Genomic DNA, 23,779 nt, shown 5'->3' with positions numbered 1-23,779 from the left:
TGTTAAATTACAAGAAAAACTTAGAACGGACTTATATAATACTGAGTCTTCCTAACCATGGCAATATTTTAATATATTTTTCACCTACATTTTTGGCATAAATTGTCATACCTTATTTGGTTGTTACTATTACAAATAAATGGTTATAGTTGTGAGATTCCAATTCTTAGACTGACAAAACGAAAACGAAAATAAACAAACCAACATAACGTACACGAGCTAGAAAACTTGCTTGTCACTATAAAACAGAATCCTTTGGTGAGATGAAGTCACCTTGAGATCTTCTGGTTTGTTCCTGATCTGGTTTGATTCTCACCATGTTCCTGCCTGGCTCCTGATCACTGGCTCCATCTCCTATTTAAGATTCTGCTCTTATTGTTTGGACTTGACTTTTGCATTTCATTTCTCTAGCTTTTGATTCTGCTTTTCTCTGCTCTACAACTGTCCTTTTTTGACTGGTCAGTAGGGTTATTTGTACTACTATGTAATGATTTACAAATACTGTTCACTGTAGAGCAGAGCGTATGATTAGATCCACAGGAAGGGAACCTCTGATGTTCAAAGGAGAATGTTTCAAGTATCATGTTCAACTGAATTATTTTTTCTTATACTGCATCTATTGCTCAAAATCATATCATTTACTTGTCCTGTTTGGACTCTGACGTTTTTTACAGATATTTCCCTCCCTCTTCTAGAGTTCCTGCCTTCTATTTTTTTTCCTCATTGATGGAAACAATATATGTGTTTTTCCATCTTTCCTAAGATTATCTAGTTTCTTAATAATGCTATTAACTGGACTCAATTTTGTACTGACCGCTTTTAAGACTGATGCACAGTTGTTATCCTGAAATTTCTTTTTATTACTTTATTTCTTTATTATTTATCTTGGCAAGTTCCAGTATTTCTTGTACTTCTCTCTCTCTTTGTTATTTGATGGCACACAATCTGGTAATTTTCTGAGAAGTTACTGTGGAATAAAATATTGTACTTTTCTTTAGGACTTGCATGGTATTGCTTCTTTGTTTCCTCAAGTCAAGTTTCTGGGGCACCTGGGTGCCTCAGTCAGTTAAGCATCCAACTTCAGCTCAGGTCATAATCTTGTGGTTCGTGGGTTCGGGCCCTGTGTTGGGCTCTGTGCTGACAGCTCAGAGCCTGGAGCCCCTCTGGATTCTGTGTCTCCCTCTCTCTCTCTCCCTCCCTGACTTGCTCTCTTTCTCTCTCAAAAATAATAAATATTTTAAAAAATTGAAAAAAAAATAAAGTCGAGTTTCTGAGAACTATGATGCCAAGCTGATTCCTATTTCTTTGTAGGTATTTTCTTTCTCTGGAATATTCTATGTTGTTTAACTTTTCTCTGCTAGTTTCCATCTTTTTTCCTTTTTCTAAATTTTAGGAGAGCTCGTTGACTTTTCCTCACATCCTGTCCTGGCATTTTTACTTACTTATAATAATTTCATGACTTTTAATTTAGCAATTTTGAAAATATCACCGTTTTTTTTTTGTTCACTGTTTCTTATTTTATGGAAATACTACTTTCTCAAATCTTTCTGAAAAAACTAATTATAGCTACTTTGTAAGTTCTTTTCTGCTATGGAATTTTGTTTTTGTTTTCTTTGGAGAACAGGGTCAGTTTCTCTGTTGATTGTGATTTTTTTTGTATTAAAAATTTTTAAATAAATGTTTTATATTGTTTTTGAGAGAGAGACAGAGCGCAAGCAGGGTAGGGACAGAGAGAGAGGGAGACAAAGATTTCAAAGAAGGCTCCAGGTTCTGACTGTCAGCACAGAGCCCAACACAGGGCCCAAACCCATGAATCGTGAGATCATGACCTGAGCCAAAGTCTGAAGCTTAACCAACTGAGCCACCCAGGAGCCCCTGTTCATTGTAATTTTTCCCCTCTTATGCTAATTATTTTCTTTCTGTTTCTGACAGTCTTTGGTGTATGTTCCAATTTATGAACAAAGAACCACATTAAAAGTTTTCTTTTTGTTTTTTTTGTTTCACTCATATGAATGAGACAGTTGAGTACAATCTCTATGTGGATGAGAGAAACTGTTTAGTAAGCTTCACTTGAAGGTCCTCTTGCAGAAAGTAGGCGCTCTTCTCCAAAATGACAAAACGTAGAGTGCCCTAATCCAGAGTCCCTTATTTTGGCAGGTTTAGCCTCTTCTTGGCAAATGTTCCATTAATTTAGAAAGCCATTTCTCAAAATATTTTTAAAAAATTCCTGTTTTTAAAAATGCTATTACTTGTTCATGGAAAAATTAAAATACTGTAAAAGTGCCATGCCCCAGTCCTCTTTCCCTTAAATCACTAGTTTGAGACCTTTAAATACTAATCTATAACATGGTCTGATTTATAATAATATTCATTAATTCTGATATACTCTTATACTGATTTCCAAAAAGTGAACAGTATTTATGTTACAATCTAGTATATCAAATACATAAAAAAATTACAGTAACTTCAGAATGAATGAACCATTCTTTAAAATTAACAACTCCAGAACTGCATCTGGCTGAACAATTGAGACTTAGGGTAAAACTGAAATAAAATGAAACAATACAAACCACATTGAAGTGAAATAATTAGTGTTCAAAATGGAAGAATTAAGGGCAAGGACATTCTTATAAAACTTCTAGATGATGATGATGAGGACGATGACGATTGTTACTGCAGAAATAATCTCTACAAACGTGATAAACTGCTCTCGTAAATCCAGAATCGTATATCTTGGCCATTTAGTAGAAACTATGCACAGAGAGTGGTGGTATATTAAAACAGCTCAACTACACAGCAGCTGCTTAACAGAATTGCGTAGTTGATGCCAATAAATTGCTGAAAGTTGTAAACTCTGCAAAGATGTTGGCAAGGGGACACATAGATGGCATTTCTTGATGAAAATAGCTCTGACAAGTATAATGCAAAGTATGTGCTCCACTAGAGGTCAAATGTAAGTGTTTTTACATACGAATAACAATGTGTCATGGCTACTAAGTCAGATAATTCTGTGCATCTTTCCTACTTGAGGTAAACACAAGGTAAAAACCAACCTTGTTTTAAACCAAGTACATACATATTTTGGATATTTAAATTTCATCTGAAAGGGTATTTAAAAAACATTTTATTATGGAAATTTTCAAACATACAAAGACGAGAGCATATGAAGCTCTCAATTTCTATTGGCTAACTATACCAATGATAAACATTTTGCCAGATTTGTTTTGTCAAACAGCTTTAATGAGATACAATTCACCACCATACAGTCATCCATTTAAACTATATAATCCAATGTTTTTTAGTATATTCGCAGACATTACGATTACCCACTATTACTATAGTCCATTATGAAACTTTTACTTCAAAAAGAAACCTGGACTCCTTTAGGAATCACTCTGCTATCCCACCTTACTCTCAACTTCTCAGCCTTAAGTAACCACTAATCTTTTTTCTGCCTGTGTAGATTTTCCTGTTCTAGACATTTCATATGAATGGAATCATAAAATATGTGATCTTTTGTTACTGGCTTCTTCCATTTAGCATAACATTTTCAAGGGTCATCCATGTTGTAACATACCACTACTTAATTCCTTCTAATGGCCAAATAAAACTCTATTATCTGATTATTCTGTATTTTGTTTATCCATTCATCAGCGGATGGACATTTAGGTTGTTTCCACTTTTTAAAAAAAAAATTTTTTTTTAACATTTATTTATTTTTGAGACAGAGCATGAACGGGGGAGGGTCAGAGAGAGAGGGAGACACAGAATCTGAAACAGGCTCCAGGCTCTGAGCTGTCAGCACAGAGCCCGATGCGGGGCTCGAACCCACGGACCGTGAGATCATGACCTGAAGTCAGCCGCTTAACCGACTGAGCCACCCAGGCGCCCCAGGTTGTTTCCACTTTTTGACTGCTGTGAATAATGTTGCTATAAAGATTCATGCACAAGTTTTTGTGTGGACCTGTTTTCATTTCTCCTAGGTATATACCTAGGAGTGGATTGCTGGGTCATATGGTATTTCTACATTTCTGTGTTTAGTTGTTTGAGGAAGTGCCAGATTGTTCTGTCAACAATGTTTTATCTATTCCCTTACCAGTTTTTTTTGAAACATTTCAAAGCAGATTTCAGACCTCAAATCATTTCAACTTGAAAATACTTCAGTGGAGATATTTTTTAAATATTCTTTTTTTTTTTAAGTTCATTTCTTTATTTTGGGAGAGAGAGAATGTGTATGTGAGCAGGAGAGGGGCAAGGAGAGAGGGAGAGAGAGGATCCCAAGAAGGTTCCGTGCTGTCAGCACAGAGTCCAACTCGGGGCTCAAGCTCAAGAACTGTGAGATCATGACCTGAGCCGAAGACTCAGATACTTAACCGACTGAGCCACCCAGGCACCCCAGGAGAGATTTTTAATATGTGATTTTTGAGGAATTTAAAATATACCTTGAATGCCAATGCCACTACACTCTAAACAACAGATAAAGCAGATTTTGTATGGCAGAACTGTTAGAGAACAGTAGCAGTATCTACGACTGCAAACCCCTCTTTTCCAGTCCCTCAGTCTTCCCATCAAAATACTTGTTCCCATTTGTAGGCTAACGTCTCCCTAGAGTGCAGGTCTTTCTGGGTTCAAAGCTGTCATTATTTACACAATAGAACATCTATCTTCTATCAAAGCCTTCGATACACACACTTTCAGGTTTGGAAGTGATCTTCAAGTTATTTAACCCAGACTCTATACAAAACAAAACAACACAACAACAACAAAGCAACAAAGCAACAAAGCAAAGGAAAACAAACAAAACATGTCTCCTTATGAGGTCTATCCTTAGGTTTTAATTCTAGCCTTTGGAGACATGTATAACAAGTCTATTACTGCTTCTTTCACATGCTTACTTTGAATTTCTTACATCTCTCTGAATCATTTCTTCTGTAAATACCCCCAGTTCATTCATCCCTTTTATGACTAAAAAGAATTCTTGAATTCTTTCACTATCCTGATTGTTTTCCTCAGATTATCTTCTAGTATTTAAAAGTTTTGGGCCTAGAACAGAACAAAGAAAAAAGTCTTGGCCAGCGAAGAGTAGAGTAAGGCTTATCTACTTCTTATTCTAATGTATTTAAGACGACATTCACATTTTTGGAACCATACCTTATCTATGACTGAAAGCTTAGCAAGAGCTCAAGTATTTACTTGAATGAGAGACTACTGTGCTGTCATAGCCTAAGGGATGTAACTAATCACCTGGTACATTCTTTCCTGAACTTGGATATAATCTTAAGGTCAGGCAGAAGAAGCTAGTGTTAATACAGTAGAGTAGGCCCCTGAGTTGAAATCACTGCCATTGTTGAACTTACAACAGAAGTATGGGCACTTTGATTCTGCTGATTGGTTTGTACATACCTTTATCTCGCCTGATTGCTGGGTTATACATCTTGGACTTCTAACTGCTCTGCTTTCTGGTATTCATGCTCTCTTGGTGCCCATCTTTCCCTCTGAAACAGTATTCATCTAGTTGCTGTCTAGTTTCTGGCCTTTACTCTCTTAGTATAATCTGATAGGTTTTTATGCATGTTCTAGCTGAAGTCCATCATCGACTTCAGTCTCTAAACACTGTGCTCTATTTTGAGGGCTGGTTTCCCGAGTGTGGCTCACTCCAGTGCCTATACTTTCTCAATGTTTTATTCTTAGTCTTCTTTGTGTTAGCTCCTTGATATGTGATCAGTGACTTGTTAAGTTACATCAAAATAGTGCTAATATGGTACCTAACAGGATTATGATCATAATTATCTCACATCATTGTTCACAATCTCTTGGTCACCACATATTTCCAGGGACTTATCTTATAGCTTTGCATTTTGTGCATCTCCTCATGTCCTAGAATTGTGTGGTTTGTTACAAACTGCTACAGTTCTAAGTCATAAAAACACAGGGTTAGAAATGATAGTAGGAGGTCATTTACTTGTCCCTTACTGATTAAAAAAAAGGTCAGAGAAATGAACTTACTATTTAAAAGAAAATATGCCAAACTTCTGAAATATAGTGGAAATAAAACATATTTCATTCTAAAATATTTAAAAAACTAGAAAATAACAGGTCTATATGATACCTAGTAGATATGAAAATATGATGTGAAAAAAGTTAAAAGGACATATATACGCAGATAAAATATTTTTATTTATTTTTCTTTTTTCAGATAAAATATTTTTATGATGAGATATATTGCTTCACACAAGACATAGTTTTGCTTGTAATATACAACAAAGATATTTGTAATTTTAAAGATGATGAAAGATTGAAGCCAAAATACTTATGAAAATCAAAATAAATTAAAAAAAATTTTTAATGTTTATTTATTTTTGAGAGAGAGAGAGAGAGAGAGAGACAGAGTATGAGTGGGGGAGGGGCAGAGAGAGAGGGAGACACAGAATCCAAAGCAAGCTCCAGGCTCTGAGCTGTAAGCACAGAGCCCGACGCGGGGCTCAAACTCATGAACCGTGAGATCATGACCTGAGCCAAAGGTGGACACTCAACTGACTGAGCCACTCAGGCACCCCAAAAATCAAAATAATTTGACCTAGTATTACTGAGTTCTGTACAAGTCCACATAAACACAGAGGTCCACCAGAGTACAATCTAAAAGAAATTCACATGTCTTTTATGCAATTCAAAACTGAGAAGAGTTATTAATTTTCTACAAAATGGATAACTGAGATTCAGTTGTTATTTCTGTGAAATGGGTAAAAGACCATTATAGGGTTCCTGTGAGGCTTAAATAAAGTAAATGAGTATAAAAAACTCTAAAGTAATATACAAATATTAAGCATTCTTATTATTAACTGAAAAGCACCTATTTTGGGAAAAAGTTCAATGCTCTTGAATTCTATTAAAAAATTTTTTTTTAACGTTTATTTATTTATTTATTTTTAGAGAGAGAGAGCTGTGGAGGGGCAGAGAGAGAGGGAGAGAGAGCATCCCACGCAGGCTCTTTGCTGTCAGCACAGCCCAATGTGGGGTTTGAACTCATGAAATGTGAGATTATGACCTGAGCTGAAGTCAAGAGTTGGACACTTAACTGACTGAGCCACCTAGGTGCTCCAGTGCTCTTGAATTCTAGAAGGCACAAGCAAAAGACCAGGTCTCTCAATATGAAGGAATAATTTAAAACGTTTGCTTTCTTTGATTCCATATTTCCAAACACACTTGGTTGAAAGCAATCTATAACTGATCCGTATGTATATTAGTATAACACAATCTGAAAATGTTGTAAACATTTTGGTAAAAAGAAGCTATAAAAATTCAAGATATTATTATTACTGATATGTAATAGGTTTGGTTCTGGCATACTTTTAAAAGTATATGTAAATTCGAGATTATCAATGAGTATTTTTTGCAATATTTTACTCCCTGAATTTCCTTGGACCTGAGTTCACATACCCTTATATGGAAAAAATAAGCATTCTAAAACTTTATAGAAAAAATATGACTTCCTTTGTATGTGTGCTTTAGGTTTTCACTATAATAATTGTCTTTCTTTAAAATACTCACTTAAACCCAGCAAATCAAAGCAAATTTTAACTGGAAGAGTACCACTAAGATGAGAAATGTATAAATCTGAGAAATAATTGCATTTTCATTTAAAGAAAAATTAACTTCTGCACTCGGTGTTTTTTTTTTTTAGGATGATGTAAAATGTAACTACAGAAGTATATAAAAAAAACATGTAAAAAAGGTACTCTTAAGAAAATGTCAAAACAGTGAAGTAGGAACCAAAAGGAATGACACACATATAGAAATATGTAATTTATTTGAACCCTTTATGAAGTGGATTGCCTAAGGGGCACTTGTGGTGCTGAAATGTCCCTGAAACTTTCCGAGAAATCACAAAGAACATAACGAGTTAGAATCCGGGAACATAAACATACCATAAAAGAATGATAATTATACTGTGACTTCACTTTTAAGAAACCTGGCTAACTGCAGGTTTGTTTTCTTTTTGTTAGGTGATACACACTGCAGTAAGGGGTAAGTTATCTGGGCTAATGGGACTACAACATTTAGGCAAGTATGGGGCTTTGCATATTCTATGTACCGTAGTAAGGAGTGGTTGGTTAATTCTGGTTAAATACAAACTGAAATGCCTGTACACCCTGAAAGATATTATTGGTAGAGGCACTAAGTGAAGGGGTAGAAGAACCTTACTTAAGTCTTAGAAATAGATACCGCCCATGAACATATACCATTCCTTAAAGGCTGGATACCCATAGAGGTTGCTGCATCCAGGGTTTTAGGAATAGCTTTACTGTAGACAAACTTTTCAAAGCTTTTTTTTTTTTTTTTAATTTTATTTTAGAGAGACAGAGAGCATGCGGGTGGGGGAGAGGCACAGAGGGGGAGAGAGAGAATCCCAAGCAGGCTCCACACTTAGCACGGAGCCTGACATGGGGCTCAATCCCACGACCCTAGGATCGTGAACTTAGCCAAAATTAAGAGTCAGACGCTCAACCGACTGAGCCACCCACGCGCCCCTAGACAAACTTTTCAGATAGGACTTCCTAGTGGCTACTTTCAGATAAATCTCTGAAATTGTTCTTGGGTGTAAGAGACCTTCCGTACTTCTTCAGTTAAAATGTTATCAGTTGTCAGAGTGTATTTTACTATCTGAGGGAAGGGGATGAGGATATATTAAAGGCTAGTTTCTAAAGCTTTCTATTTGACTATTCTGTTTGACAGCTTCAAGTGCAATTATAGTGGAAGACTGTAAAGGGCCATAACAAACATTCAACTGAGTACTTATTATGTGCTAAATACTGTGCTAAAAGGGTAATATACAAGGAAGAATGAAGTACTTTACTGGGAAAGACACATGCATAATTATGACATATAGTGATGTGAACATTAATAGAAATATTTAAAAAACTATTGGAAAGAGGTAGAAAAAAAAGATAAGTTTTTCTTTGTCAAGTTACAGAGAACTTCAAAGCATACATAACATATGAATTGAATTTTGAAACAGAAGGGAAAAAGAAAAAGGAACCACCTTCATAGAGTTAGGTGCCTGTGACATGCCAGGAATGTTACTACAGTATTTCATTCTCATATAGTCCTGCAAAGTAGATATTACTTTCACACACGAGGAAACTAAGTTTAGAGGGGTTCAATTCTCATCACAAGAATCCATGGCTGTCAAGTAGCAAAGCTGTGATATGAACTCATCTTGTCTGTTTAACTTTTGGCTTTTTCCACAGTATTCCAAATGTAGGTGACATAAAGAATATAAAGGTAATTCCAACCTTACAATTTAACAAGAGATCTGAACATGTATAATATGCATACCTAAGAGAAGGTGGAATGTAATTCTGGGCCAGTCCACCTGTCCATCTTCCCCATGTTGACACCTGGCATGCTGAATGCTACTGGAGAAAAATTACATAGAATGGTGGTACTACTAGAAACACATGGTGTTTCAACTTGGCAATTATTTGATGTTTCCATAATATATATCACTCATTTACTGTGTGGCTATTTTAAAATTCTATTTCCTCAAAACTGTGACATTAGCACATCTCCTGCCATTATAGTATAGCCATTAGACAGGAACTACCTAAATTCTTACCACCAAACCTACAAACTCACTTTTATCTTAACATAATCTTTATTTCTATCTTCAAAATGGAAAAGGTACAGCCCTCCTGTCTAAAGTTAAATCCCATCACTGAGCTCTGATCTTCTCCTTCCCTAACACTTTGCTCAGCTGATTATTTTCTCATTTGTATCTGCAACATCTATGTGCCTCCTTCCCATCACCATTTAAACTGGATACTCTCATCCAATGGAAAAAAAGACAGTCTCTTTAGCAAATGGTGCTGGGAGAACTGGATAGCAACATGCACAAGAATGAAACTAGACCACTTTCTTACACCATACACAAAAATAAACTCAAAATGGATCAAAGACCTAAATGTGAGACAGGAAACAATCAAATTCCTAGAGGAGAAAACAGGCAACAACCTCTTTGACCTCAGCCGCAGCAATTTCTTGCTCGACATGTCTCCAAAGGCAAAGGATTTAAAAGCAAAAATGAACTACTGGGACCTCATCAAGATAAAAAGCTTCTGTACTACAAAGGAAACAATCAACAAAACTAAAAGGCAACCAACAGAATGGGAAAAGATATTTGCAAATGACATATCGGATAAAGGACTAGTATCTGAAACCTATAAAGAACTTACCAAATTCAACACCTAAAAAACAAACAATCCAGTGAAGAAATGGGCAGAAGACATGAATAGACACTATTCCAAAGAAGACATCCAGATGGCCAACAGACACATGAAAAGATGCTCAACGTCACTCATCATCAGGGAAATAGAAATCAAAGCCACACTGAGATACCACCTCACACTGGTCAGAGTGGCTAAAATTAACAACTCAGGAAACAACAGATACTGGTGAGGATGTGGAGAAATGGGAACCCTCTTGTACTATTGATGGGAATGCAAACTGGTGCAGCCCTTTGGAAAGCAGTGTGGAAGTTCCTCAAAAAATTAAAAATAGAAATACCCTATGACCCAGCAAAAGCACTACTAGGAATTTATCCAAAGGATACAAGAGTGATGATTCATAGGGGATCATGTACCCCAATGTTTATAGAAGCACTTTCAACAATAGCCAAATTATGGAAAGAGCCTAAAAGTCCATCAACTGATGAATGGATAAAGAAGATGTGGTTTATATATACAATGGAATACTACTTGGCAATGAGAAAGAATGAAATCATGCCATTTGCAGCAACATGGATGGAACTAGAGGGTATTATGCTAAGTGAAATAAGTCAGTCCGAGAAAGATACCATATGTTTTCACTCATATGTGGAACTTGAGAAACTTAACAGAAGACCATGAGAGAAGGGGGAAAAAATAGTTACAGAGAGGGAGGGAGGCAAACCATAAAATACTCTTAAATACAGATAACAAACTGAGGGTTGATGGGCGGTGGGGGAGGGTGGCGGAGGAGAGGGGAAAATGGATGATGGGCATTGAGGAGGGCACTTGTTGGGATGAGCACTGGGTGTTGTATGCAAGTGATGAATCATGGGAATCTACCCCCAAAACCAAGAGCACACTGTATACACTGTATGTTAGCCAATTTGACATTAAGTTATATTAAAAAAAAAACAACACAACTGGATACTCTCTAGCTGTGGGAGGTAAAAGCACTCGACTTCATGCCTCCTGCCTGATCATGCTATATTCTCTGATTTAAATATCTTAAGGGCTGTCTATTTTTCCCACAGCCCACTTTTCAACTTCCGCTCACTCATCAATTCTCTGTCGTCTGCTTTTTAGCTCCACTGAAAGTGCTGTACCATCTTGTTAAATTCAATCGATGGTTGCTTTTTTATCTTTGTCTGACTTGTCTCGACAGTCCATGTCACTGGCCAGATTCTATTCTCCTTCTAAAGTTCCTGCTATCTTTATTGTCACCCTGCACTCTAATTTGTGTATGTACTTTTTCCTCTGCCCATCCTTTAAATGTTGGTACTCTTCAAGAGTATGGCCTCTGCCTTTTTCTGCTCACTCTATGTACTTCATTTATCAGTTCATTTAATGACTTCCATGTAAAGCACTATCTTTATGCTGTGACCCCCAAATCTCTACCTCTAGATGAGTTCTCTTTCTTAGGCTCCAGAACCTACATTTTAAAAAAATACATATTTTAAGCTTATTTATTTATTTTTGAGAAAGATAGAGACAGCGTGACCAGGAGAAGGGCAGAGAGAGGGAGAGAGAGAATCCCAACCAGGCTTGTAGCTGTGAGCACAGAGCCCAGTGTGGGGCTCGAACTCAAGAAACTGTTAGATCACGACCTGAGCTGAAACTAAGAGTCGGAAGCTTAACCAACTGAGCCACCCAGACGCCCCTCCAGAATCTACATTTTTAACTCTCTACTGGTTATCTCTACTTAGGTATTTCCTTGAGATTTTCTTCTCCAAATCTATTCCTCCCATGTGCTGTGTAGCACGACCATAAACCCAGGCCACAAGCCAAAACCCAGGCCATCAATTCTCATTCCTCCTCTCTTCAAAAGTTTCTGGATCTAATCACCACACTCTATGATTCTGCTTTCTAAATAGCTTTCAAATTAGTCCATTCTTGGGGCACCTGCATGGCTTAGTCAGTTAAGTGTATGACTTTGGCTCAGATCATGATCTCATGGCTCATGGGTTTGAGCCCTGCATCAGGCTCTGTGCTGACAGCTCAGAGCCTGGAGCCTACTTTGGATTCTAGGTCTCCCTCTCTCTCTGCCCCTCCCCAACTCACTCACAAGAGTGCGTTCTCTCTCTCTCTCAGAAATAAACATTAAAAAAATTCAAATTAGTCCATTTTTGCTTGACACCATCATCACTAGTCAAGTTCAAGATACCACCATCACTCACTGAAATACTGGAATAGCTTCTTAAGTGGAGCTCTTACCACTACCCTTAATATAGCTGCAAAAGAAATTAAAAAAGAGCTTTTACATCAGCTTTTTTTATTTTTTAAATGTTTATTCATTTTTGAGAGACAGAGAGACAGGGCGTGAGCAAAGGAGGGGCAGAGAGAGAGGGAGACACAGAATCCGAAGCAGGCTCCAGGCTCCGAGCTGTCAGCACATAGCCCTACGCAGGGCTCGAACTCATGAACTGTGAGATCATGACCTGAGCTGAGGTCAGACGCTTAACCGACCGAGCCACCCAGGTGCCCCTTTTACATCAGCTTTTTAAAATTATGCTCAGTATTCTATTAGACATTTGGCTGATTAAATATGATTTTCCAACTCTTGAAAACTTATATTCTAAGGGCGTATGATGAAATATACACACAGAAGCGCAGAATTAGAATTTCCAAATCAGCAAATCTTGTTTCAATGAGGCAAAGATGAGTGGATAAAAATGGATGAAACATGAAAAAGCCATTAAAGAAGATTCCTGATAGGGGCCTGGGTGGGTCATGATCTCACAGTTTGTGGGTTCAAGCCTCACATTCGGCTCTGCACTGGCAGTACAGAGCCTGCTTGGGATTCTCTCTGATGCCTCTCCCTGACTCGTGTTCTCTCTCTCTCTCTCTCTCAAAATAAATACATAAATTAAAAAAAAAAAAAAAAGAGTCCTGAGAGGTACACTCAACAAGAAAGAAGACATTCCAAGTCATCACATTTCTTTTACTCAAAACTGAATTATTTAGCTTGAAGCCCTGCTATGCTATCCAACAGTGGGGTCCTAGGAGTTGATCTTTTCCTTGACCTCCTTTTTACCTCATTATTTAAGATTGAATTATTTTATATTTTTACACCTCAGAGGTCTCAGTATATAAGTAAAGGCATTTAAGGGTAAAAAAGATCGCAACCTATTGAAAGAAACAGAGAAAGTTATTCTGAGGCATCAAAAGTGAAAGAGGAAAAAAAGATTATAACACCTGGATAAGATATTCAGCTCTGAGAGTTTTGGCAACTAAGACAAAAAGGAAACACATTAAATTACATAGTTTTCACTTTCTGACAAAAAAGAAAGAATATAACTTCATCTACAGTGGCAAAAATATTTCCTGGAACTAATGCAAGCAATAATTCATCATGAGGTTTTTGTCTAAATGGAACTAAGGAAAAAGATCATAAGCTTTTGTTTCAGGAAAAAAAAAAGGATTTTCTTTTAGTTTTGACAGTAAGTATATAATCATGGTTTAGTTTTTTTTAACTCTTATCAGCCTCAGTTTTGTCTGTAAAAGTGGGGACAATGATATTTAACTCTGTGATATTTAACTTAGCTACTTTTAAGCAAGTAATTTTGATCTAACACTAATTAATATAGAAAATAAAAACCCTCTATGGTCATGCCCCAATGTCTTAGAATTGTCAACCTAGAATTATCTCATCTGTTTTCTTTTTTCATTTAACGCATACTTGGATAATTATGTAAAGGAGTGGGCGATCTCATTTCATAATACAGGACCATCTAAAGTCTTTTTATTTTGGGGCACCTGAGTGGCTCAGTTGGTTGAATGTCTGACTTCAGCTCTGGTCATGATCTCAGTTCATGGGTTTGAGCCCCATGTCAGACTCTGCTGACAGCTCAGAGCCTGGAGCCTGTTTCAGATTCTATTTTTCTCTCTCTCTCTCTGCTCTCCCTAGTTTGCACTTTGTCTCTCTAGCCCTCAAAAATAAACATTAGGGGCACCTGGGTGGCTCTGTCGGTTAAGTGTCCAACTTTGGCTTAGGTCATGATCTCACGTTCCGTGAGTTCAAGCCCCGTGTCGGGCTCTGTGCTGACAGCTCAGAGCCTGGAGCCTGCTTCAGGTTCTGTGTCTCCCTCTCTCTCTGACCCTCTCCCGTTCATGGTCTGTCTCTCTCTGTCTCAAAAATAAACATTAAAAAAAATAATAAAAATAAAATAAAATAAAAATAAACATTAAAAAATTAAAAAAAAGTCTTTTTATTTTATTAAGTGTATTTATTTACTTTGAGAGGAGAGAGAGAGAGAGAGACAGAGAGACAGACAGAGAGAGAGAGAGGGAGAGAGAGAAAATGGGTGAGGGAGACAGCGAGAGAATCCTAACCAGGCTCTGCACTGTCAGCATGGAGCCCAATGCAGGGCTTGAACTCACAAACCATGAGATCATGACCTGAGCTGAAACCAAGAGTCGGATGCTTAACCCACTGAGCCACCCAGGCACCTCAGGACCACCTAAAGTCTTATTGGAACTAAGTGACACTTAAAAAGTTAAATTGTCCAGTGCAAAAAAGGCAATGAAAAACTTTAAAATGTGCATTTGATCACATGTGGATTTAAACAGAAAATTTAGCTGGGATTAAAGCAGTGACTCATACTAGACAATTTTCCCAGGGTCCTGCCTAGGGTGGGGCAAGCTCTCAGGTGCACTGTGCATGATCCTCAGAGTGGGCACGTCCTATATTTTGTGCCCTAGGTGGTTTGTTTGCCTCACCTTAGTCTCAGCCCCGATTTTCTTTCTTTCTTTTTTTATTAAAAAAAAATAATATTTATTTATTTGACAGAGGAAGAGAGAGACAGAGCACAAGCAGGGGAAGGGCAGAGAGAGAGGGAGACACAGAATCTGAAACATGCTCCAGCTTTGAGCTGTCAGCACAGAGCCCGATGCGGGGCTCGAACTCACTAGCTGTAAGATCATGACCTGGGCTGAAGTTGGACACTCAACTGACTGAGCCACCCAGGAGCCCCCTCAGCCCTGATTTTCACTTTCAAAAAATTACATTTATCAGAGGTATTCTTATCTGACTGTTATCTATTGGCTATTCTAAGCACTTGACCCATCAGAGCCATAAAATGAATAAATCAATTCTGTAGACTCTCTGTTTCATCAGGTAAATATTCAAGTGAATGGTCAAGCATTGCCCTGAGTCACCTGCCATTCCCTTCCATATAAGCAGTTTACACTTGCTTTTGTATCTGCATGTTCTATGCAAGTTGGCATTAAACTGTTTCTTAGAAAAAGATGAAAAATTGGTATCGTTTATTTTATTAAGCTTCAATTTTTATTTTGCTTTGAAAAGAAATAAAGCTCCTTTTCTTTAGATGTTTGGCATTAAGAAAAGTTATAATGTTGGATTATTAAACTGTGATTGCCAAAATGAAGATCCTATCAAATGCATGAAAATTAACTGATAATTAGACATGTATCCACGCACATTTCGTTGGTGTCATATAGCAGGAGTTTCATTTTGCTAGTATTTAATTTCCATGTTTAAACATATTTTCTTCTAAACTTACTCAATTCTCAACCCACTAAGTAGAACTTTGAGTTTTTATTTGGACTCATGAATAATGTGATTCCAAGCATGATGTATAAAATATATAAAGTTGCTCCTATCTTTTTCAGAGTGTAGCATAATCTTCTAAAAACAAATGAGAATCGCCATTCCAAAAACATACTTGTTATGCAGCTTTATGGAAAAAAAGGAGCTGGTATCGCTGAATGGACATCTGCAGTTACTATTTCCTAAATAGTCAATTTTGGAAAACATTTGTGAAAATTCACATAGTGAATGAATCAGGCTTCCACAGTGAAGAAACAACTATTTGAAGGCAGAATCTTAGGACACAAGTGGTAGTAGATGAGGCCTGAAAGCCAGAAAAAAAAGAGTAAGTATCTTCAGAGAAGCTCTTCCTAATCTATATCACCTGTTGTTAGATCTAGTTAGCTACACAAAAGTCATCTCTAAAATCTAGTCCAGGGACACCTTATCCCTTTCACCCAACATATAAAATACACCTTTAAGAGAACCTACTCCAAAGGCCATTTCTAAGACAGAGACAACCCTGCAATTCCCCTGACACCACTTCTAGGATATGCACTTCTGAACTGCTTCCAGTAATATTCCCCACTTCATCTCTCTCAATAATATCTTTCCAATAATTTCTTCCCAAATACCTGATATAGCTTTCCCAGACTAGGAAACAATGTCTTCAGGATACTTATAAACCAACGATCTGTTTTGAGCATTTCTTTCTCTGTTAGGATAACAAAATGGCAAAAACATGGCCAAGACAAGGCAGTGATAGTTCAATGGAAAAAATGCACTGGATTAAAAAACTAGGCTTCATAATACCAACTGTTGGCGAGGATGCGGAACAACTGGAACACGCATTCATTGCTGACGGGAATGCAAAAGGTGCAGTCACTGTGGAAAATAGTTTGGCAGTCTCTTATAAAGTTAAACATATACTTTCCATAGGACCCATAAATCCTGCTCCTGGGGTATCTACCAAGAGAAAAGGAAACTGACATTCACACCAAAACACGTACACAATCGTTTACAGCAGCTGTATTATTTACAGACGCCTCCAAATGGAAACAAGTCAAATGATCATCAACTGGTGAATGGAGTAACAAACTCTGGTATATCCATACAATAGAATATGCCTCAGCAACAAAAAGGAATAAATGACTAATATTTGCAGCAACATAGGTATATCCCTTTTTAAATTTTTGAGAGAGAAAGGGAGAGAGAGAGAGGGAGAATGAGTGGGGGAGGGGCAAAGAGCAAGGGAGACACAGAATCTGAAGCGGGCTCCAGGCTCCAAGCTGTCGGCACAGAGCCTGACAACGCAGGGCCCAGACTCACGACCCATGAGATCATGACCTGAGCCAAAGCTCAACTGATTAAGCCACCCAGGCGCCCCCTCGGTGTATCTTTTTTATGGTAAGTGAAAAAAGTCCAACCTGAAAAGACTGATAATTCATTTATTCAACATTCTGGGGAAATGTAAAATCTTTTGTTGGAAAAGGTAAAACTATAGGGACAGAAAATAGATAAGGGGTTGCTAGGACTGAAGCTGGGGAGAAGGGTCGACACAAAAAGGGCATGAAGGAATTTCCTGAAGTGACAAAACTATTTTCTTTATTGATTATGGTAATGGTTATGAAACTGGGTGTGTCAGTCAAAAATCATAGAAATGTATGCTTAAACAGGGCATGAATTTTACTGTGGGTATACTGTACTTCAATAAGTCTGAGTCAAAAAAACAAGAAAGAAAAATGGGGTTATCTCTTAGTTACTAACTGGCTTTGGGCAAGCCACTCAAAACTCATTTCTCCTTTGGGCAAGCCACTAGACATTCATTTGTCCTTTTATAAAATGAGGAAATTTTATTAGCTCTAAAGGATTTTTGGTGAGGAATAACAACAAAAAATCCTTTATGGACTCTAAAGTTCAACACAAATATTACACACTAGACATACATACAGTATATGGGCAATACAATGATGAATGAGACAGAGGTATGCTAAGGAAATATACTGTCTAGTGAGAAAGAGATAAAACAATTATTAAATAATGTGGAAATTCAATTCCAGATATATGAACAAGGCAATAAGGGGTCAATAACAAGGAGTATTCCAGGAATAAGAATTAACCCAAGAATAAAGTATAAATTAATTCACAACGAATAAAGTGTATCACATATTCAATATAAAGGACCAGATCACAATGAGACACAAACATGAGAAGTCATTAATGCACACGGACAACTGGGATCCAGTAATCATAACACAACACGGACTTTGAAAAAGCCTAAAGTAAAAATTATGACAACATAGAAAAAGTACCTCACGATGATTTAGAAGTTGTTCTAAATCTAATGCCATTTGATTCTTCATCTGTAGTAAAGCTGACTTTTCTTTATTCAAATTGCTGAAAAAAAAACCACCCAAGTTTTAAAAAGTCATCATATTGGTGTAAATCAAATTAATAAATAGAAAAAAGCAAAAGGCTAAAGACAAATATGATGGCTTGAATTAAAGAGAAATTAAATTTATACTCTATAAAGATATCTATCAGACCATCCACTATAATGTTTGATTTAACCAACAGCTAGCTATTTTCTAAGAAGACTTTTTCTTTTAATAATCATTTGACAGTGCAAATGAGATGTTTTCTGAGAATCTTTCCTGCCTAGTAGGGGTATAAAATTTGTGTTTTAAAGGTGACTATTTAATCCTGCAATGTAAAAAGATGAAGTGGGATTTATATAAAAGGTAACGTATGTATGGGCAAAATAGTAAAACTCAAGATACTAGAAGTCAAATTAAAAATTTAACCTTGGGGCGCCTGGGTGGCGCAGTCGGTTAAGCATCCGACTTCAGCCAGGTCATGATCTCGCGGTCCGGGAGTTCGAGCCCCGCGTCAGGCTCTGGGCTGATGGCTCAGAGCCTGGAGCCTGTTTCTGATTCTGTGTCTCCCTCTCTCTCTCTGCCCCTCCCCCGTTCATGCTCTGTCTCTCTCTGTCCCAAAAATAAATAAACTTTGAAAAAAAAAAATTAACCTTAAAACTAAAAGTAACATTTTATAATTTACTGCACACTAAATTACCAGGGATATAATTGAATCAGATAAATGAATCAGATATTCAGTATGTGGTAAACTTGGGAAAACAATTTTTGTCTCTATATTCTTAGTTCAATCTTTAATTTCCAAGTTTGCCTTGTGAATTTCCCTTAGATAGGACCTGTTTTCTGATACGAAAGGGTGAAAAAAGCCTAAATAGAAGAATATATTAATGTTTTAAAAGATAAATATTTGAGGCATGATTTATATTGTCTGGAGTTTTATTATTCAACATATAAAAACTAATTAGAACCGTTAAATGAAATACTCTTTGAAAGCCCCTGGAATGAATCTACTCAGCACTACAACGAGAATAAGAAAAGCCAACAGTGAATTAAAATACCGTAATTCCATAAATGTCAAAACAAAATCTGTGAAGGTAAAACCAGTGAGGATTATTTTGCTGAACAGGTAACATGTTTTAAGTTATCCTTTAACAAAATGGAAAGCCATCAATTTTTAAATTAGGCAGAAGTTTTTGTTTTTGTTTTTAAATTCAGGGAATAGTAGCAGGTATTCTGGAAGAACTGGTAATTCCAAGGTTTAAGAGGAAAAAGCTCACATTCTCTTTTTTCCTAGTAACCATGAACTTCCCCAAGGAAGCACCACAGTTTGTCCTCTGAGAGAAAACACAAGATGCAATTCTGACTTTTGTTTCCAACTGTGCCACTGACACAAGTGTGTGGCATAAATCACACCACATGACTAAGCCTCAGTTTTCACATCTGTAAAAGTGGAAAATAATACTCATGTATGTCAAAGCGATATATGAATTATCTAGTGAAATGATTATATAAAGAATTGAACACATAAAACCTGACATAAATGTATATGGTATTACTACTTTAGATGAAAAACAAGTATCACAGAAAAACAGTAATTAAATGCCATACAGGTTAGCAACTTAGCAGAAAAACAGATTTGACTTTCAGAATTAAGCATCAGAGATCTTACTGAGCCTTGGAGTTGAAAAGAACTAAATAATATAATGTAACTGAACGCCAGATTCTGCCAGAGTCTTCCAAAGCCTGGTAAAGATCAGATGTTTCTGTAACTGTTGAATTCGAATCTATCTTTAGCTAGAATCATCATGAAGAAGATAAACATTTTTCGAAATTAAAATAAACATCCAGTAACATAGGACTAGGATTTACGAGGAATAGAAATGTATTAATGTTCACACGCATGTTAATGTTCATATACATGTTACATACACATCGTATGTAAACATACACTCACATACAGTACACATATGCACACACACATACATACTCTCAAATACCAACAGGCCCTTAAAATGCAGTGCAACAGGAATGGAGGAATGTTGAGGTGATAAAGGATTTTGACTGGATAATTCATTAGAAATCCTTTATATGTAGTGTTCAGTGTTTTCCAGAATAAAGTAAATATTCCATATTTAAATAGCAAAAATGGGGAGCCTGGGTGGCTCACTTAGTTGAGCATCTGACTTCGGCTTAGGCCCTGAACTCACTGCTTGTGAGTTCGGACCATGTGTTGGGCTCTGTGCTGACAGCTCAAAGCCAATCCTGCTTGGGATTCTGTGTTTCTCTCTGCCTCCGCCACTTGTGCTTGCTCGCGTGCACACTCTCTCTCTCTCTCTCTCTCTCTCTCTCTCTCACACACACACACACACACACACACACACAAACATTAAAAAAAGTAAAAAAAATAAATAGCAAAAGTAACTGTATAATACAGAATAAAAGCTAGGTGTATAAATTGGTTTACAGAGCAACTCTGTTCTATCTGCAAGATGTGGGTTTATGACAAACAGTACAGACTCCTCAGACAATACTTGGGCATATATTTTCTAAGTCTCAGCCTTCTCTATAATATACTCTTAAACCACAAAGGAGGCCATCTTCAACACATGGGTCTCTAAAACTGAATATGACGATTATTATACTCTGTTTTCTTCCAGTATGTATGTAATTACTCAAACGAAGTTTAGTCTCCTTAAGACACATTTCACAACAGTGGAAATTTACCTTTAAAAATACAAAGCTTCCATGCGTGACTCATAAAGCAACTACAAAACAAATCTCCTTATAAGCACATCTATCGTGAATGGCTTATTACACCCATAATTGTTTAATTCACTGTTAATTATTACTCAGAAATTCATGTTTATGGCTCTGTGTCACCTGCTATATGAAAACATATTCCTGATATACTCTTCTTTAACTTCCTGGATCAGTATACCCTGACTTAGCTTTACAAGGCTAAGTAGTTTTTTCTTCTTAAACTACTAGTAAAGAATAAACTGAGAACTGACAACCGGGAAAGGAAATTTATGCTAATTATTCTCTTTCCATGCTTCGTTCAGTTGTGAACTATAGATCAAACAAACTATATAACCCAGACTGTCTCTTGTGGTTTGGTAGAAAGTTTACCAGTACTACTTTTAGAAGGGATTATTACTTTAATGATAGGGGGATTTAAAGTAGTTAATAGTGATATCTCATATGTTAGCTTTTAATGTGTTTATAATGATTTCATTTTAGTACATATTTAATCTTTCTACACATTGAATATGTATAGCTAAATTTGCAAGTCATGGGTGTGGTATAGTGGTATTGTTTTATTTTCTAAGAAAATGATAAAATTACTCAGTTCTTTAAAGAGCTTTTACTGAATAGAGAAATATTTAAAAGGTAATAATTTAACTGAAACCATAAAACTCTTAAAAGAAAGCATATGCAATAAACCCTTGGACATTGGTCTTAGCAATTATTTTTTTGGATCTGTCTCCTTAGGCAAGGGCAACAAAAGCAGATATAAACAACTGGGACTATATCAAACTAAAAAGCTTTGAAACTACAAAGGAAACCATCAACAGCACACAAAAAGGTAACCTACAGATAGATGAATGGATAAAGATGTAGTGTGTATACACACATGCACACACATGGGAATATTAGTCTGTTATAAAAAAGAATGAAATCTTGCTATCTGCAATAACATGGATAGACCTAGAGGGTATTATGCTAAATGAAGTAAGTCAGATAGAGAAAAACAAATACTGCATGATTTCACTTACATGTGGAATCTATAAAACAAAACAAATGAACAAACAAAATAAAACAGGAAGACTCATAAAAACTGGTGAAAATAGTCATAAGAACTGGTGGTTGCCAGAGGGGAGGGGGCCGGGATTTGGATAAAATAGGTGAAGGGGATTAGGTGGTACAAACTTCCAGCTATAAAATAAGTAAGTCACGGGGATGAAACGTATGGCATAGGGAATATAGTCAATAATACTGTAATAAGTTTGTATGGTGACAGATGGCAGCCACACCATGGTGAGCATTTTGTAACGTATCTAAATGTCTAATCCCTATGTTGTACACCTAAAACTAATATAATATGGCATGCCAACTATACTTCAATTAAAAAAAATAATCAATTAATATAAATATTCCTTACAATTAAAATCAACATGCAGCAAAAAGGAATAGGCATTTTCAAGGAACAACCACTCAGTAATCTTTTTGAATGGGTCATTTAATGTTTACATTTCAAATTAATGAAGGACAAACGGAAGGGAAGTAATATTTACCAAGTTTCCTCATGTGCCAGAAGCTTTATATAGGTCATTTCATTTCATTTTCACTTCTAACCCTTGATGTTCACGCTAAGATCTGTATTTTACAGGCACATTTACTATGACAAAAGAAAGCAGGCTGATGTGTGCTCAAAGCCCAGGATAATTCCACTACATCTGAAATGTCATCAGCTCAGAGTAGGAGTGATGGTAGATAGACTGCTGTATCTGACTCGTTGATTGGGCTATTTTTATGGTATTTCATTCATGTCATTAAGGTACATTTAACAGCATCTCAAAGGTCATAATTAACCTACTGAAAGCACCTTAATTTTTCACATTACAAGGTAGCATAGCTACTTCAACTAAGAGCAAGGTTTCATATCCTATGAAATACTAGTTCAGAATCTATTAAAATATACAGTAAATTTATGAAACAGCTTTAAAGGACTCAGATTTAAGCACAAAAATATTTTTATGTATTTATATTTTATGCCAATTTTTGTAATTGGCATAGTTTTTATGATTATTGTTGCTGTTACTAATATTGTTGCTGAAGCCCATTGCCCCAATCATAGGAGAGACGTGGAGATGAGGAGAACAGTGAAGTGAGGCTTTAATCAACATTCTTGCAAGAGCTGGTGTCTGATGGACAGATCCACTCAGAGGGGTTATAGCAGGCAATTTATCTCCTTGCAGGAAGTCCCTCCCCTGATTCCTCATTGGCTGAGTACTACAGAGGTTACAGCCTTACCCAGAAGTCACTTATGCCCATGTAAGGCCAAAAAGTAGCCTGACTGGAACAAATGTACATTCCTTGAGGTGACGCAGAGACTTCAGTTCTTTGGCACATGCTCATTGCAAAGCTGGTGAAAAATAAGCCCATGAAATGGAGAGGGGAAGAAGAACCAGGAAGTGAAGTGTCTAAGGGTTTGGGACTCGACTGTGTGTGTGTGCGGGGGGGGGGGGGGGGGGGGGGGGGAGGGTTTGTACATATTTCCAATAGGTTGTAAACCTATTGTTAACTAGACAGCACAGCTTTTATTTGGTATTCCTGAAAATGAATCATCTCACTTCTCACATTAAGGGAGTCCTAATTTTTGTCAAAATTCAAGATATTTTGAGAAATGTTACTTCTTATTTTTAAGGTAATTCTCAACATGAAAATTTGTTACATGTCAGACCAATACTCAAAAGAGCAAACAGTTATATAGCATTCATAATGTGTAGGCACAGTCCTATATATATCACCGAGATTATATCATTTAATCCTCAAAATGACTATATGAATTAGGTACTGCTAGTGCTAGAGTA

General features: G+C 36.7%; 1 protein-coding gene across 1 annotated transcript in view; it reads right to left on the bottom strand.

Moving 5' to 3' along the window:
• Positions 1 to 23,779, bottom strand: part of PIBF1 (progesterone immunomodulatory binding factor 1) — a 209,735-nt gene that overhangs the window by 12,693 nt on the left and 173,263 nt on the right. The window contains exon 16 of the mRNA XM_043580403.1: positions 18,123 to 18,207. Within this exon, the coding sequence (XP_043436338.1) occupies positions 18,123 to 18,207 (85 nt within the window). The remainder of the gene's footprint in view (positions 1 to 18,122; positions 18,208 to 23,779) is intronic.

This window comes from Prionailurus bengalensis, chromosome A1 (genome assembly GCF_016509475.1).
Source record: "Prionailurus bengalensis isolate Pbe53 chromosome A1, Fcat_Pben_1.1_paternal_pri, whole genome shotgun sequence".
Classification (NCBI taxonomy): Eukaryota; Metazoa; Chordata; class Mammalia; order Carnivora; family Felidae; genus Prionailurus; species Prionailurus bengalensis.
This window is presented reverse-complemented; position numbering and strand designations above follow the sequence as displayed.